The 12959-nt window shown below is 52.8% G+C and overlaps 5 protein-coding genes across 5 annotated transcripts; 4 read left to right on the top strand and 1 right to left on the bottom strand.

Annotated features, from left to right (window-relative positions):
• Positions 1-19: 19 nt before the first annotated feature.
• ATNIH1004_007034 (uncharacterized protein) lies at positions 20-1562 on the top strand (the record flags this gene model as incomplete). The annotated part of the gene is made up of 3 exons (XM_033571661.1): positions 20-127; positions 182-1341; positions 1400-1562. The coding sequence occupies 3 exons, from the start codon at positions 20-22 to the stop codon at positions 1560-1562; spliced, it is 1431 nt and encodes a 476-aa protein (XP_033424976.1).
• Positions 1563-1664: 102 nt separating this feature from the next.
• ATNIH1004_007033 (putative cholinesterase) lies at positions 1665-3875 on the bottom strand (the record flags this gene model as incomplete). The annotated part of the gene is made up of 1 exon (XM_033571660.1): positions 1665-3875. The coding sequence occupies one exon, from the start codon at positions 3873-3875 to the stop codon at positions 1665-1667; it is 2211 nt and encodes a 736-aa protein (XP_033424975.1).
• A 531-nt stretch (positions 3876-4406) lies between these two features.
• ATNIH1004_007032 (uncharacterized protein) lies at positions 4407-4943 on the top strand (the record flags this gene model as incomplete). The annotated part of the gene is made up of 1 exon (XM_033571659.1): positions 4407-4943. One exon carries the CDS (start codon positions 4407-4409, stop codon positions 4941-4943), a length of 537 nt encoding a protein of 178 aa, XP_033424974.1.
• Positions 4944-5334: 391 nt separating this feature from the next.
• Positions 5335-6908, top strand: ATNIH1004_007031 (uncharacterized protein; the record flags this gene model as incomplete). Its single annotated transcript, XM_033571658.1, has 2 exons — positions 5335-5463; positions 5511-6908. 2 exons carry the CDS (start codon positions 5335-5337, stop codon positions 6906-6908), a joined length of 1527 nt encoding a protein of 508 aa, XP_033424973.1.
• Positions 6909-7357: 449 nt separating this feature from the next.
• Positions 7358-12866, top strand: ATNIH1004_007030 (ankyrin repeat protein; the record flags this gene model as incomplete). Its single annotated transcript, XM_033571657.1, has 6 exons — positions 7358-8275; positions 8335-8571; positions 8626-8947; positions 9002-10706; positions 10761-11776; positions 11830-12866. The coding sequence occupies 6 exons, from the start codon at positions 7358-7360 to the stop codon at positions 12864-12866; spliced, it is 5235 nt and encodes a 1744-aa protein (XP_033424972.1).
• Positions 12867-12959: the final 93 nt, after the last annotated feature.

Below are 12959 nucleotides of genomic sequence, written 5' to 3'. Positions count from 1 at the left end.
TTGCCCTGATTCCCAGGCCATGTCCGCCCATTATGAGGGCGTCAATTTCTGGGGAGTGCTAATCAACCCGGATAAAAGCCCCGCTCCGTTGTTAGAGCAACTCTGTCTGGGGATTGCCCAGGTCATGGTCAGTCACCCGGCATGATATTTGGAAATGCGACGCTGATTCTCTACTCTCTAGACCTCCTTCGATGAATTCGCTACCACCGATCTGACCCCCGAGCGACTCGCCGCATTTTACAACAAAGTAGGCGGCAATTACGACGTCCTGTTCCTCGAGACGAAACCCTCGGCGCTATCCTTTATTTACCAGCGACTAGGCTGTTTTCACAGCATCCAACCCTCCACCGATCCCTACAAACCCCCCTCTGTCCCCGCGCTACAGCCCAACGGCTTCGTGCGATGGCAAACTATCCAACTACTCCTGGATCCGGACGAGCATTCAAGATACCTTCAAAATGCAGTCGAATTGTGGGATATTGAGGCCCCGAACGGCGGCTTCTTCCCCAAGGAGATCCCCCGGGCAGCCTTCCCGACCGAATCGGACGCGGAAATGGTAGAATGGCACGAGGAGGTCAGTCGACGGTTTGAATTCGATTACTGGAAGAAGAATATCTTTCGTTCCTCTCCGCCTAGTTTCGGAACCTATTACTGCCACTTCAGTCAGAAGGAAACTCCATCTCCAACCCCTAAGGAAGATAGCTGCGCGAATAATAATACTAACCATCCTCGATCCTCCCCTACTCGTCGTCAGCACGCGACGACGACAAACATCCCAACTAATCGACACCGACGTCGTAGCGCGGAAGTCCCCTCTTCGTCCAGTGGACGAGTCCATTCTACATCTACATCCACACGACGAGAAGACCTCCCGCCGCAGTTCACATTCACGGCCCCGCGCGCTCCATCACCACCAACCTGGTCGCGACAACCCGTCAAGACTCGCGGCCGCGAACGTTCTTTCGCCCGTCCTGTGAGTCCCAGGACGGTATTCGGAAATGGAAACGAAACATCAGATGCATCATCAGAGGAGTCCCTCCGCGATCAACATCATTCTCCGCGGATAAATCGACCCTGCTACAATGAGACCCTATCCCCGCAGCCGTCAACATTCCATACTCGTCGCCATTCCCACGAAGCTTACTTGCGTAAACCTCGACGCGAGATATCCCCTGATTCTCCTCCCCCGAGACAATACGTCCCTCGAGAGTATCATCCCGATCCGGGACGACTGTATGATTCGGATAGTGCGCGACGTGTCCGTGGAAAGGGCTATGAAGATCCTAGCGTGGGATTCAGGGAACATAGTATGTTTGATCCGGCACGGTCGCAAAGTGAGATGTATGCACATGTTCATCCGAGGTATTCTTCGCAATTTGTTATGCATCATCCTTCTCAGGTTGATCTTTGTAATGATCCGCGGAGGAGCTACCGAAACAGTACCAGTGTTAATCCTGGGAGTGAACGGCGATTTCCTGGACGACGATGGGGTAGAGGGATTCCAGATGAATATGGGACTATATATGAGCGTTGACCTGTTTTACTTGTGTGAGATAGTTTGATATCCTAACGAATGATGATGGCGATGATGATGACACTAGCTCGTGGTAGAGTACTCCGTATAGATATTTACTATATACCGTAGATACAAGTCCTATACTAGATTATACCAGTTTAGCCCTCTGAAAAGTATACCCATACCCATCAAAAAACCGACACTGAGCCGAATGTCCCGGACTCTCCATCTCCGACGGCATCATCCCCAGCAGACTAATATTCCTCGCCGTACTCTCCCACTCCTCAACACGATATCCACGAGATCCAAAAATACTCTGGGAATACGCGTAGGCGGATCCTCTCACTTTCAACCATTCCATGTCCGGGTTTGGATCGCGCGATCGGAAAAACGAACCAAATACATCGTCGAGGAGTTGCGAGTGGAGTATCTCCTTCGCGGAGTAGTATGGATCCACGTCTTTGGTTTTGCTGTTTAATGTGCCCCAGATGGGGAGGACGTCTGCGGAGTGACAGGTCGCGTTGTAGATGGAATTGGGAAGGCAGGCGGTTGGGATACTTTTGTTGGTGCGCGCGTGGCCGGAGGTGATCTCTAGAGCGTAGAGACGAGGGAAGATGGGTTTGGAATCGGATTTGGAAGGCGAAGAGGCCTCCCTGAGAAGATAGGATAGAGGACAGGTCCATTCACTGGCTGTGAGAGCCAATCCAGCGACGTTGCGCACACTATCCGAGTCGGATGGATCCGTACGGAAGACAGAAGCATTTACAAGAGCAGTGGCCAAATCTTCCGGATAAGCAACATGCAGCAGCGTATTCAATGCCTTTTGACTACTGCCCAGCGAGGGCACCGCCGAGCCGACATATACGGCCGCTTCGTCGGTGACGGTGGTGAACAGCGTAGGGACGCGGTTGGGCAGTCGATCCGTCGCCAGCAGACGGTAGAATTGGTCATCGATGATGCCGGCGTCCGCGTCCACGATGGGCATCAGCGGTTCCGTGGCGGCCATGAGCTCGCTGACCTGCAGATACGAAGTAGCTGTGGCGTTGGCAATAGCTGCCAGCGCGGTTTGCACCTCCGTCGAGTTGTCCAGGAAGGCCGAGACAGGTCGTGTGCGCAGACAGGCGACCCGATGCGCCTCGGAGGGATTGGTCGCATCGCCACAGCCCACCGCGTCGGCGAGCAGCGGCGTCACCAGCTTGGAGTAGACGTCGCGGGTGAACCAGGGCAGATCCAACGGGGCGGACTGCACGATGGCGCCTGAGAAGAGTCCCTTCGCGGCGGAGGAAGACAGCAGCGCCACGACGCTCTGTCCGCCGGCGGACTGGCCGAAGACGGTCACGCGAGACGGATCACCTCCAAAGGCGACGATGTGTCGCTGCACCCATTGCAGGGCCAGCAGCTGGTCGCGCAGACCATAGTTGCCCGTCGTCAGGTCGCCCGTCGTCAGCCAGCCCAGCATCCCCACGCGGTAGTTGACCGTGACCACGACGACGTCGTTGCGACTGGCCAGATTGCCGCCATCATAGTCGATCTCGGAGGCGCTGCCCTGCGTGAAGGAGCCTCCGTATAGATACACGGCCACGGGCTTGGTGTTGCTCCCATTCGTGCGGTCCGATCCCGGCACCAGCGGTGTGTACACGTTCAGATACAGACAGTCCTCCGATATCCGGCCCAATGCGTCAGAGCTGGAACTGTGCTGGATGCACGAGGCAGGCATACGAGTGGCGTCGATCAATTGCCAACCCGTGTACGGCTGTGGTGGTTCAAACCGCAGCGCGTTCACCGGGGGGTTGGCGAACGGGATGCCCAGGAACCGGAACGAGCGCGCATCCCGATAGCCCGTGATGGTGTACTCGTGCGAGGCCACAGCCAGTCGCGAGGACTCGACCGCATCACGATTCCGGTCGGTGGTGGCCGGCACGCGCGAAGTGCACAATGCCGCCAGTCTCTGGTCGCATGGCGAGGATACCGTCTGCCTGCGACTCGGGGAGTACGCCTGGCAGGCGGAGGACTGGGCGGAGGAGGGGGACGATGTCCACAGCAGATCAGAACCCTGAAGACTGCCTGAGAAGACGAGATAGTCCAGCTGGTGATCCATCTCGGTGCGGTTGGCCATCGGGGCGTCCACGAGGGGATACAGCTGCTCTCCGATAGCGGCACATCGGCTTTGTGCGTCGGAGAAGCTCACGTGGTCATACACCAGCACGGCAGCGGTGCCATTGTTATTTGGGGAGAGGGTATTGTAGTGCAGGGTCTGCAGAGTCCCCAGAGAGCCCACGGGGGGCACAATCCCCGGAGGCGTTGGGGCTGCTGCAGCAGGCCAGCACAAGAGGAGAGACACCACCAGCGACCACTGCATCTTCAATGGCCGGCGTAGGAATGAAAATTTCCCCCAGAGGCGGGGGAACCTCCACTTTATAGTACTGTTCTATCCCAAGGCCTAGGGAACAATGGGAAAAGCCGTCTCCAGCCAAGCATGGCTAGCAGGGTTCTTTGGAACGGTCTTGGACAGCTTCATTTGCGGGGAGGCAATAGTGGCAGAATCGTCGGTGGAGGCAGCCAACAGGAACAATCCATCCCCAGGATTCTGGGGCAACGGTGGACTGGTCTGTAGACGGGGTCCTTGGCAACATCTGTTTTGTGGGGATTAGACTAATTCTCCGAACGCCTGCGTAGAGGTGACAGAAATTGAGCAGATGGATTCTTGAGTCGAGCCGAGGTTCGAGTTCGTTAGGGCTGAGGATTAGCATTAGGCAGCAAGGCATCTACTAGGAATAAAGGATAGACATATTGCAATTTAATAGATTACAGAATTAGTCCGTGTTTTCGCTCTTATTATATATCCACACGACTATCCACTGGATAATTGACAATGAAGAATAAGAATTAAATGTCCGAAGCAGATCTTAGTCAGATCCTCGGTGGAACAGGGAGTCGAGAGAGCCCGGGTCGTGGCTTGCCAGGCGCGACAGCATGGGGTCGCCGTGTGAGGGACAGATCCCTATCAAGTCCTCTATACCGTCACAGATATGTATCTTGTACGTTCGCCGACCCCTTCGACGGACCAACCTCTCCATCCGCAGAGCTCCGCATGTTGAGTGAATTACGGGCCACGAGATGCTACGAAGCAGTCTCGGTGATAACCCTCGGCGTCAACTGTCCCGAGACTGTCCAATCCCTCATCGTCTACCTGCTAGAGAATCACATCCTCCTCGACCGACTCGCTGGTCACTTTCACGACACATATGGACGAGCGGTCGCCAACCTGTGGGAGGCATATCGATGCGCACTGCGCGTGTTCGACAGTAGCGTTGCTGGACTGGGTGGGGGTCCGTTTGCTCCCAGGGACGAGGGGAACGTCGCAACGGAAGATCAGGTCTATCTTTTCTATCGTGAGGGGATTGACACGGGGATTGAGATCTTCTAATTACTCCGAACCAGTATCTGGATCTCCCAGGTTTTATCCAGACCCTATGCCCTTGCCTCCATAAATTGCTGTCCATCTGCAGCCGGCCATCCACCCATCGAGCATCAAGACCGTCTCATCTGCTCACGGGATTAATCCCACATTACACTGCATCATAGAGAGTGAGTGTGGTAGTCATAAGGATAGGGCAGATTTATTTATTTATTTTTTTTTTTTTGGCTGTTTAGCGTGCTTAGATGGTAGACATCGAATTATTGATTTAGACTCTGCGGTAAGAAATAAATAACCAAAAGAAAATGACATCTGAATAGTGACTAGGCAGCAGGCAAGACAAAATATATTAATCTATTAGCCCCGCAATTCAACTCCCCCTCCTTCACTCTTGATCAAAATGGTTCTCCGATCAGCCAACTCCCCATTTACCCCCGAATTCGACCGTCTGGTCCAGGAACAGCTGGAAAAATGGAAGGTTCCCGGCATCACCATTGCAGTCGTCCACAGATCCAGCACTTACTCCAAGGTAAGACCCATAAAATCAAGGGATCAGGCATCTAACTGTCACTACAGGCCTACGGCATTGCCGAGTTCCCCACAAAGAAGATGACGACCGACTCCCTCTTCTCCACCTGCAGCACCACCAAAGCTTTCACGGCTGCGGCAGTATCTCTGGCAATAGACGAACGGAAATCATCCTCCTCCCCCATCAACTGGGACACGCCCATATCGTCCTTGATCAGAGATGACTTTATCCTCGCAGATGACCACACCACTTGCAACACCACAATCGAAGACGCTTTATCCCATCGATCCGGGCTCCCGACCCACGTATATGCCACTCTCCTGGCCAACCCGAATGAAACCTTACGCCATGCAGTTCGGAACCTCAGACATCTCCCGCTTGCGTGTGCACCGAGGACAACCTTCGCCTACAGTAACCAGATGTACATGGCCATCTCGCATGTCCTCGAGCAAATCAACGGCGAAAGTCTCGGCACGACACTCCAGAAACAGATCTGGACCCCACTCGCCATGCATGATACGTATTTTGATGTCCAAGCCGTCAGTCGAGACCCATCGACGGCACCCAGACTAGTTCGCGGCTACACCTGGGCCCCGGAAGCAGAACAGTACGTCAGTGAGCCCTACCTCGATTATGCCGCGATGACGGGCGCAAGTGCAATGGTCAGCACGGTCCTGGACTACACTAAATGGTTGAGAGCGATGATTTACCGAACCGGTCCGATTTCGACGGAGGGCCATGCGGCCCTTCTTCATCCTCGATCTATCATTTCAAACACTGATGATATCGTGGCTCCAAAGGCCCCGTATCATCTGTACGCTCTCGGATGGTTCATAGACCAGATTGACGGCGAGCAGCTGTATTGGCACAGTGGGAGCTGGCCTGGGTTCGGAATCATGGTGGGGTTTATCCCGGACAAGCAGTGGGGGTTTGCCATGATGGGGAACGCAACCTCTGCGAGAAACGTGGCGCAGGAGCTATATCTCTACCTGATTGATCAGCTGGGAGTAAACCATACTCCCAAGGATGGAGAGAGAGTGACCATCAAACAGGAGACGACGCAGAAAAATACTGGGCTAGACCGCTCCGACGACACGAAGAAGAAACTCTACCCTTGTCTCCCTGATCCTCCTATTCCCCATTCTCTACCTCTGCATCAATACGCCGGTATCTACAGCCATCCCGCATACGGTCCGATTCCCCTGGTCTTGGACGAACAGCTGAGCGCAGATCTCTCGGACCGCGCCGAAAAGCTACGTCTTGCGCTGCAGCATGCAAGCGGCGAATTTTTCATCGGATTCCTGTATTCTCCAGGGAACGGAAGTGCCTCGCGTGAGGGTTTCAGGGTGGAATTCGTTATTGATTCAACGGGGACAGCCCAGAAAATCGGAATAGAATTAGAGCCTGCATTGCGTGAGAAGATTTGGTTTGAGCGCATAGATTAGAATTGCTATTGCCAATTCATATTTGTGAGATTGCGTATGAAAGAATTGTTCGGCCACAAAGTACCATACCTCTAGGAGCTCATATATTATGCATATTTTATACACTGTTGACTGATTTACTGTATAGTTATCAACGGGAATGACGTTTGCCAAGTCTAGCCAGCCTATTGCAGCCTAGTGCAGCCTGATCCTGCCTAATCCTGCCTAATCCTGCCTGAAATAGGCCCCATCCCTGGATGGCGGTGAGTTTCTGCCAATGACAACCTGGGGCTAACCGTTTCAGGAATCCCAGCACATAGTCTTATATACGAGCTATTCGCGGATTCTTTCTAGCTATTACCTTGAGTCTGTCTTGAGTTTTGCCTTGAGCTTTGTCTTGTTTCTGATTCCAGTCTTGTCTCTAAAAATTTCAGTTCTGATACCCTGTTCTGTCTTTCACAGTATACAACATGACATTCACTCTCCCCCCATTGCCGGCCAAGCATCAGTATCTGGTGAACTGGATACGAGATCACCCGAATACCCCTATTGAGGAGCTCTTGCAGCCATTCAATAAATACGAGAGAGTTGTACGCAAGCTCTTTGCCCAGGAGCCCTCCCATCCTGCACTGAAAGACAACTGCATTGATATAGTTCCTCTATATGACAGCAACGGCTCGAGTGATGTCCGCATCCAAGCCCGGGATATTCCCTCGGAGAGTCCAGAGACCCGGGAGAAGTACATTCTCCCTCTGCAGGACCGCCGTCCAAATGGCTCAAGCGCCGTGGTACCAACACTGGATGAGTTCAAGAAGAACTTCACTATCTTCTCCGAGGGATCCCTCAGCGACATGGACTGGAGTAACGTCGTGGTGGCAGGAAGTGCAGTGGTGACCTCGCTATTGCCTGTGCCAGAGATATATCGCGGTTCAAAGCGTGCGCTCCGTCAATTCTATCATGACCAGTTCGCTCCTGCGTCGGACGTCGATCTCTTCTTGTACGGATTGACGGAAGAACAGGCCATTGAAAAGATCAAGACCATCGAGGACAAGATCAAGAACGCGATCCTGTACGAGACCACCACCGTTCGAACCAAGAATACCATCACTATCGTCTCTCAGTATCCTACCCGTCATGTGCAGATCGTCCTCCGGATCTACAAGTCCATCGCGGAGATTTTGACCGGGTTCGATGTGGATTGCTCGTGTGCCGCGTTTGATGGTAAACAGGTCTATGTTTCGCCCCGTGCGTTAGCTTCATATATTACCCAGATAAATCGGGTTGATTTATCGAGACGTTCGCCGTCATATGAGAATCGTCTCTCCAAGTATTCCCATCGTGGGTTCGAGATATTCTGGCCTGAGCTAGACCGATCGCGAGTGGATCCAGTAAGCCTCTATTCTCCATATTTGTTTCTTTTTCTTGTCACATCTAGCTAACCTCCCAGACTATTTTTGAGAGAAGCTTCTCCGGAACGGTGGGCTTAGCGCGTCTTCTCGTGCTCGAAAAACTGCCAAAATCATCCGATAGAGAGGCATACCTCGATCAAAGACGTCTGGAGCGTGGTCGACCAGCTCGTCCGCAAAGGTACGTCCGCCAGTTACGCGGGAATATAAAGAATGATTGGGAAGATGAGACGCCTGAGTGGGTGGATGGTGAAGAGGTCTCTGATTATCACACTGTGGTGAGTATACCCACTCGGTACAGACTGTCTCTCTTTCTGATAGTTTCTGTCCAGACAATCCCCTATGGACCAAGATTCCATGCCAAGAAGATCGAGAAGTTACTATACACAAAAGACTTACTGCTCAATGCGGAATGGAATAAACCCAAGGACAGAGACGTCCATCTCCACCGTCATCCTGCATTTTTCGGCAACGTGGAAGATGTCATCCATGATTGCTGTGGCTATTGTCCGGTGCCGGTAACATCTGAGGAGAAGGAAGTGGCGGAGAAAGAAAGCAAAATATACATCTCCGGTGATGTATCCTTCGTGAAAGACGACCCCGGACGTCAGGAGATAGGAAGTTTCAATCCGATTACCGAGACGGACTGGACGGGTGAGTTCGTGCATGTCCTAGACTGAAACTCCATTGGCTGACTAGGCATATCAGAAATGGCTTATGTCGGCAACACCGAACGACTATGCCATGCTATCGTTGATCACGATGTCGATGGCGTCAAAGAGTGGCTGTCACAAGAGATTGCAGATCCGAATAATCGTGATTACACAGGACGGACACCACTGCATCTCGCGTGCTCGGTCTCCACCCCAGAGATTGTGCAATGTCTTGTCGATCATGGAGCCAGGCTGACGGCTCGTTTGGCAGACGGTTGTACGGCTCTTCATCTTGCGGCCGCTCGGGGCAGTGTCGAACTCGTCCGAATCCTGCTGACGAAGAGCGCAGAAAATGAAGCCGAACAGGACAAAAACGCGGAAATCCGACGAGGAAAGGCCGCCGAAGAGTACAAGTGTTCCGGAGATGTGGAAGACGATAGTACAAAAGAGCACAGAACCTCCACCACCACTGAGTCATTTGTGCTGGTTCAAAAAGAATCCAACGACGTTAAAGAGGTCGAGAACTTGCCCGATGACGCGGATGACAACCCAGATATCTACGACATCAACGTTCTGTCCTGGGACAGCAAAACGTCTCCCCTTCATCTGGCCATTCTGAACGGCCACGTTGACGTCGTCGAGGAACTCGTCGGCTCCTTTGGCGCAGACGTCCTGTTGCCCATCAAGCTTTTCCACAGCTACAACGATAGCCCAAGGGCAGCCATCCTGAACCTGGCCCTGACCCTTAACCTGCCTCTGGAAAAAGCGAAGGCCATGACCGAGAAACTTCTACAGCTCGGCGCCACGCCAACGCAGGCAGACCTCGACCACAACACCCCACTGCACTACATTGCCGCAACGCCGTATCGTGACCTCGTGGATATCATGTTCGAGCAAAGCAAGCCGGCCGCGCAGAAAGCTCTTAATCACATTGCTACAAATGGCAGTTCCTGGCACCCGGAGATGCATTCCGTGCTGAACGTGGCCATCGAATCCCGCGACAGCGCCACCGTCATGAAGGTGCTTGAATACGGCGCGGAACCATCCATTGACTTTGAAAATCTGATGAAATCTGCCCGCGCCGCTGGCGTGGCGTCAAACTCGTGCGAGTCAAATAGGAAAACGTTCCTGCACAAATTCATCCAGCCCGTGATACTCACTGTCGATAAAGAGATGCCGCAGGTTACTCTCGCGCTCCTAGACCGCGGCGTGGACCCGAACACAATGGCTCCAGAAGGATACCAGGTGCGCGATGAACAGTATTGGCAAGGTAGAAAGGTAGGAAAAACTCTCCTGGACTGTGTCCGGAACAAGCTGTTGCAGCTGCGGAAATACAACCCGGAAAAGCCTCATCCACCAACACTCCGGCCCCTCGAGTCAGACGAGCACTATATAAACGGACTGGAAGAAGACAGCTATAAGATGTGGACCACCCGGAAACGAGTAGACGACGAACGGAAAAAACAAAGCGAAGAGAAAAGACGACACGAGAAAGCGGTCTCCGATGCCACCAAAGACAGAGAGGGAATTGAGCAGAAGATGGCCTCCATCAAGCTCCTCATCGAGGAATTCGAGAAGGTGGAAGCCCACCTAATGAGTAAAGAGGCAAAGACGTTCTCCGAGCTGTTTCCCGATTTTGAAAGTCCTCGCAGAAACTCGCACTATTCAAAGAAACAGACCAAATTGGAGCCTTTCAAGGTGACTTACAACTTCAAGTTGCCAGAACTCACACCCGCGCAAAGCGAGGGATATCTCAAACTGTGAGTGTATCGTGTCATTAACTGCGCTTTTGTGACTGCAACTAATTCCTCCAGTTTCGAAGCCGCATGGTCCGACGACTTGGATACCATCAAAGCACTTACATTAGGGACCTGGGGCGAAGGTACCGTGCAACGGCCACTACAGATAGCCGTATCTGATTCTAACTACTTAACACCATTCTCTATCGCCGTACTCCGAGGACACCTGAAGACAGCCAAAGCGATCCTCGAGATTGCTCAGGCGCAATACAAAGTGGACGAAGACGAGGGAACACAGCGCCGTCGACGGTATGAAATGGATATCAGCGATAGCGGTGAAGACAGTGATAGTGACGACGGCATCCGCGTCTACAGCGAAATCGTCGACGACAAATTCACCATTGACGATATCGGCGCTCTGGCTTCGCAAGTGGAAAGCACTGTTTCTCCACTCCAGATGCTGACGGACCGTTATCCCGTCACTATGTTTATGGATAGCATCGAAACGCTCTGGGACTACGAACAACGCAGTTACACCTCTCCTAGGTTTTCCGTGGACAGTCTTTTCGAGTATGCAGTGTGCACAGATAACGTGCAGACGCTGGTTTTCCTGCTTGAAATGGGCGAGGAACTGAGCGCTAGAAATCCCAAGTCAAAGACCCCGATTTACAGGGTCCACAGCTCTGTTACGTACCACGCCATTCAAAAGGGCCATCTGCAGTGTCTGCAAGAACTCATCAGTCGAACGGGGGCAGATCTCCCACTTGACGCCCTCATCCAAAACAGTGGTGTGCAAGTCAACGAGAAGCCCAAATACTACCAAGGCCTGTCGATCCGCGGGAAAAAGCGCGAAGACTGGGTAACTGCTGCTCTTGGTAGAGACACTCCCAACCCTGTCATGAAGAGTCCACCGTTACTTATTTCCGCCTTCCGGGGCAATTTGAGTAGCACCGAATGGTTCTTGGGCACAGCTCCAGAGCGCCACTATCTCAACTTCACGCAGACTTACAAGAATGATAAACAGCTGCAGCTACTAGCCCGCTCCAGAGACGGCATCGAGAGGTCTATTATAAAATGGCTTGGAACGAGGAGTAAGTAACTCATAAGATTGATTTATAATTAAAAGCATGCTAAAACCTCCCAGGTCACCTAGTCCTCCACTGCGCCATTCTATCAAAACCAACAGCCGAGTCTCAGAGATTAGTCCAGTATCTCATCACCCGCGTCCCAGAACAACTCGAGACCAAATCCGCAGGAGGATACACCCCCCTGGCGCTTGCATTCTCGCTCCATCGTGTTTCATTCGCGAAGCTGCTCATCGACGCAGGCGCCAACCAAACCACCCGAGACAACAAGGGCAACAACCTCATTCATCTCATGCTATGCAGTATCTCCGGAAATGTCCTCCAAACCCCGGACAATGTCACTAAACTCCTCGACCTCCTCGACAGTCGTCTAGTCCATTCGATGTTCACCGAACGATCCTCAGACGGACCGGGATCGCTCACCCCTCTCGCTCGCTGGATGCATCACATTAATGCACGGTCCAGCTGCACACGAGGCGGGTACAGACCTGCTCTGAAAACAGAAGAGCAGGCGGAGATTGTCCGTCGTCTGTTGGATTTTGCGCAGCCGACGGATCAACGACATCTGGCCATGCTGGACGGAACGGGGAATACCCCCGTTCATAATGCCGTCAGGGCTCAAATGCCGAATGTGTTTGAGATGATGATCGATCGACGACCGGACTTGTTGCATCGTGAAAATGCCACGGGTACGACGCCGCTGGAACTTGCTGTCAATACTTGGGTTGAAGAGACGACAGAGAATCCGCCGCCACTTCCCAGTCAGGGCTCGAGCTACTGGAGGGGAAATACGGAAAGGAATCAGGATCTGGTGAATCAGGGTCTGGAATACTTTGTCCGGAAGGGTGATAATGTCCTCGAAAAGAGCGATGCAAAAGCCATCTACGATATCAGTCGGGCACGCGCCGATGCGAGGTCGGAGAAGCGGAAGTTGGTTAGCCTGAATGAGGCCAACGAGGTGGCAAAACGACTGGCCATCCAGAGTGAGGCAAAGGCCCGCGCATGTAGGGAACAAGACCAGTCAAGTGATGACGAGGATCAGAGAGATGAGGTCAGTCGGTGGTATTTCATTGCGAGTAGGTTTAAAGATGAGTAACCATCGTGGGATCGATACCAAGATGATCAAACTTGACACACCCTGGAAGTCTGATTATTCTTAGCTATTTCATAATCGACCAGTAAGTCCAGT

Source organism: Aspergillus tanneri (genome assembly GCF_003426965.1).
Source record: "Aspergillus tanneri strain NIH1004 chromosome Unknown AapTan_7_pilon_pilon_pilon, whole genome shotgun sequence".
Classification (NCBI taxonomy): Eukaryota; Fungi; Ascomycota; class Eurotiomycetes; order Eurotiales; family Aspergillaceae; genus Aspergillus; species Aspergillus tanneri.
Note: the sequence above shows the minus strand (reverse complement) of the source record. Positions and strands in the feature narration are given on the sequence as shown.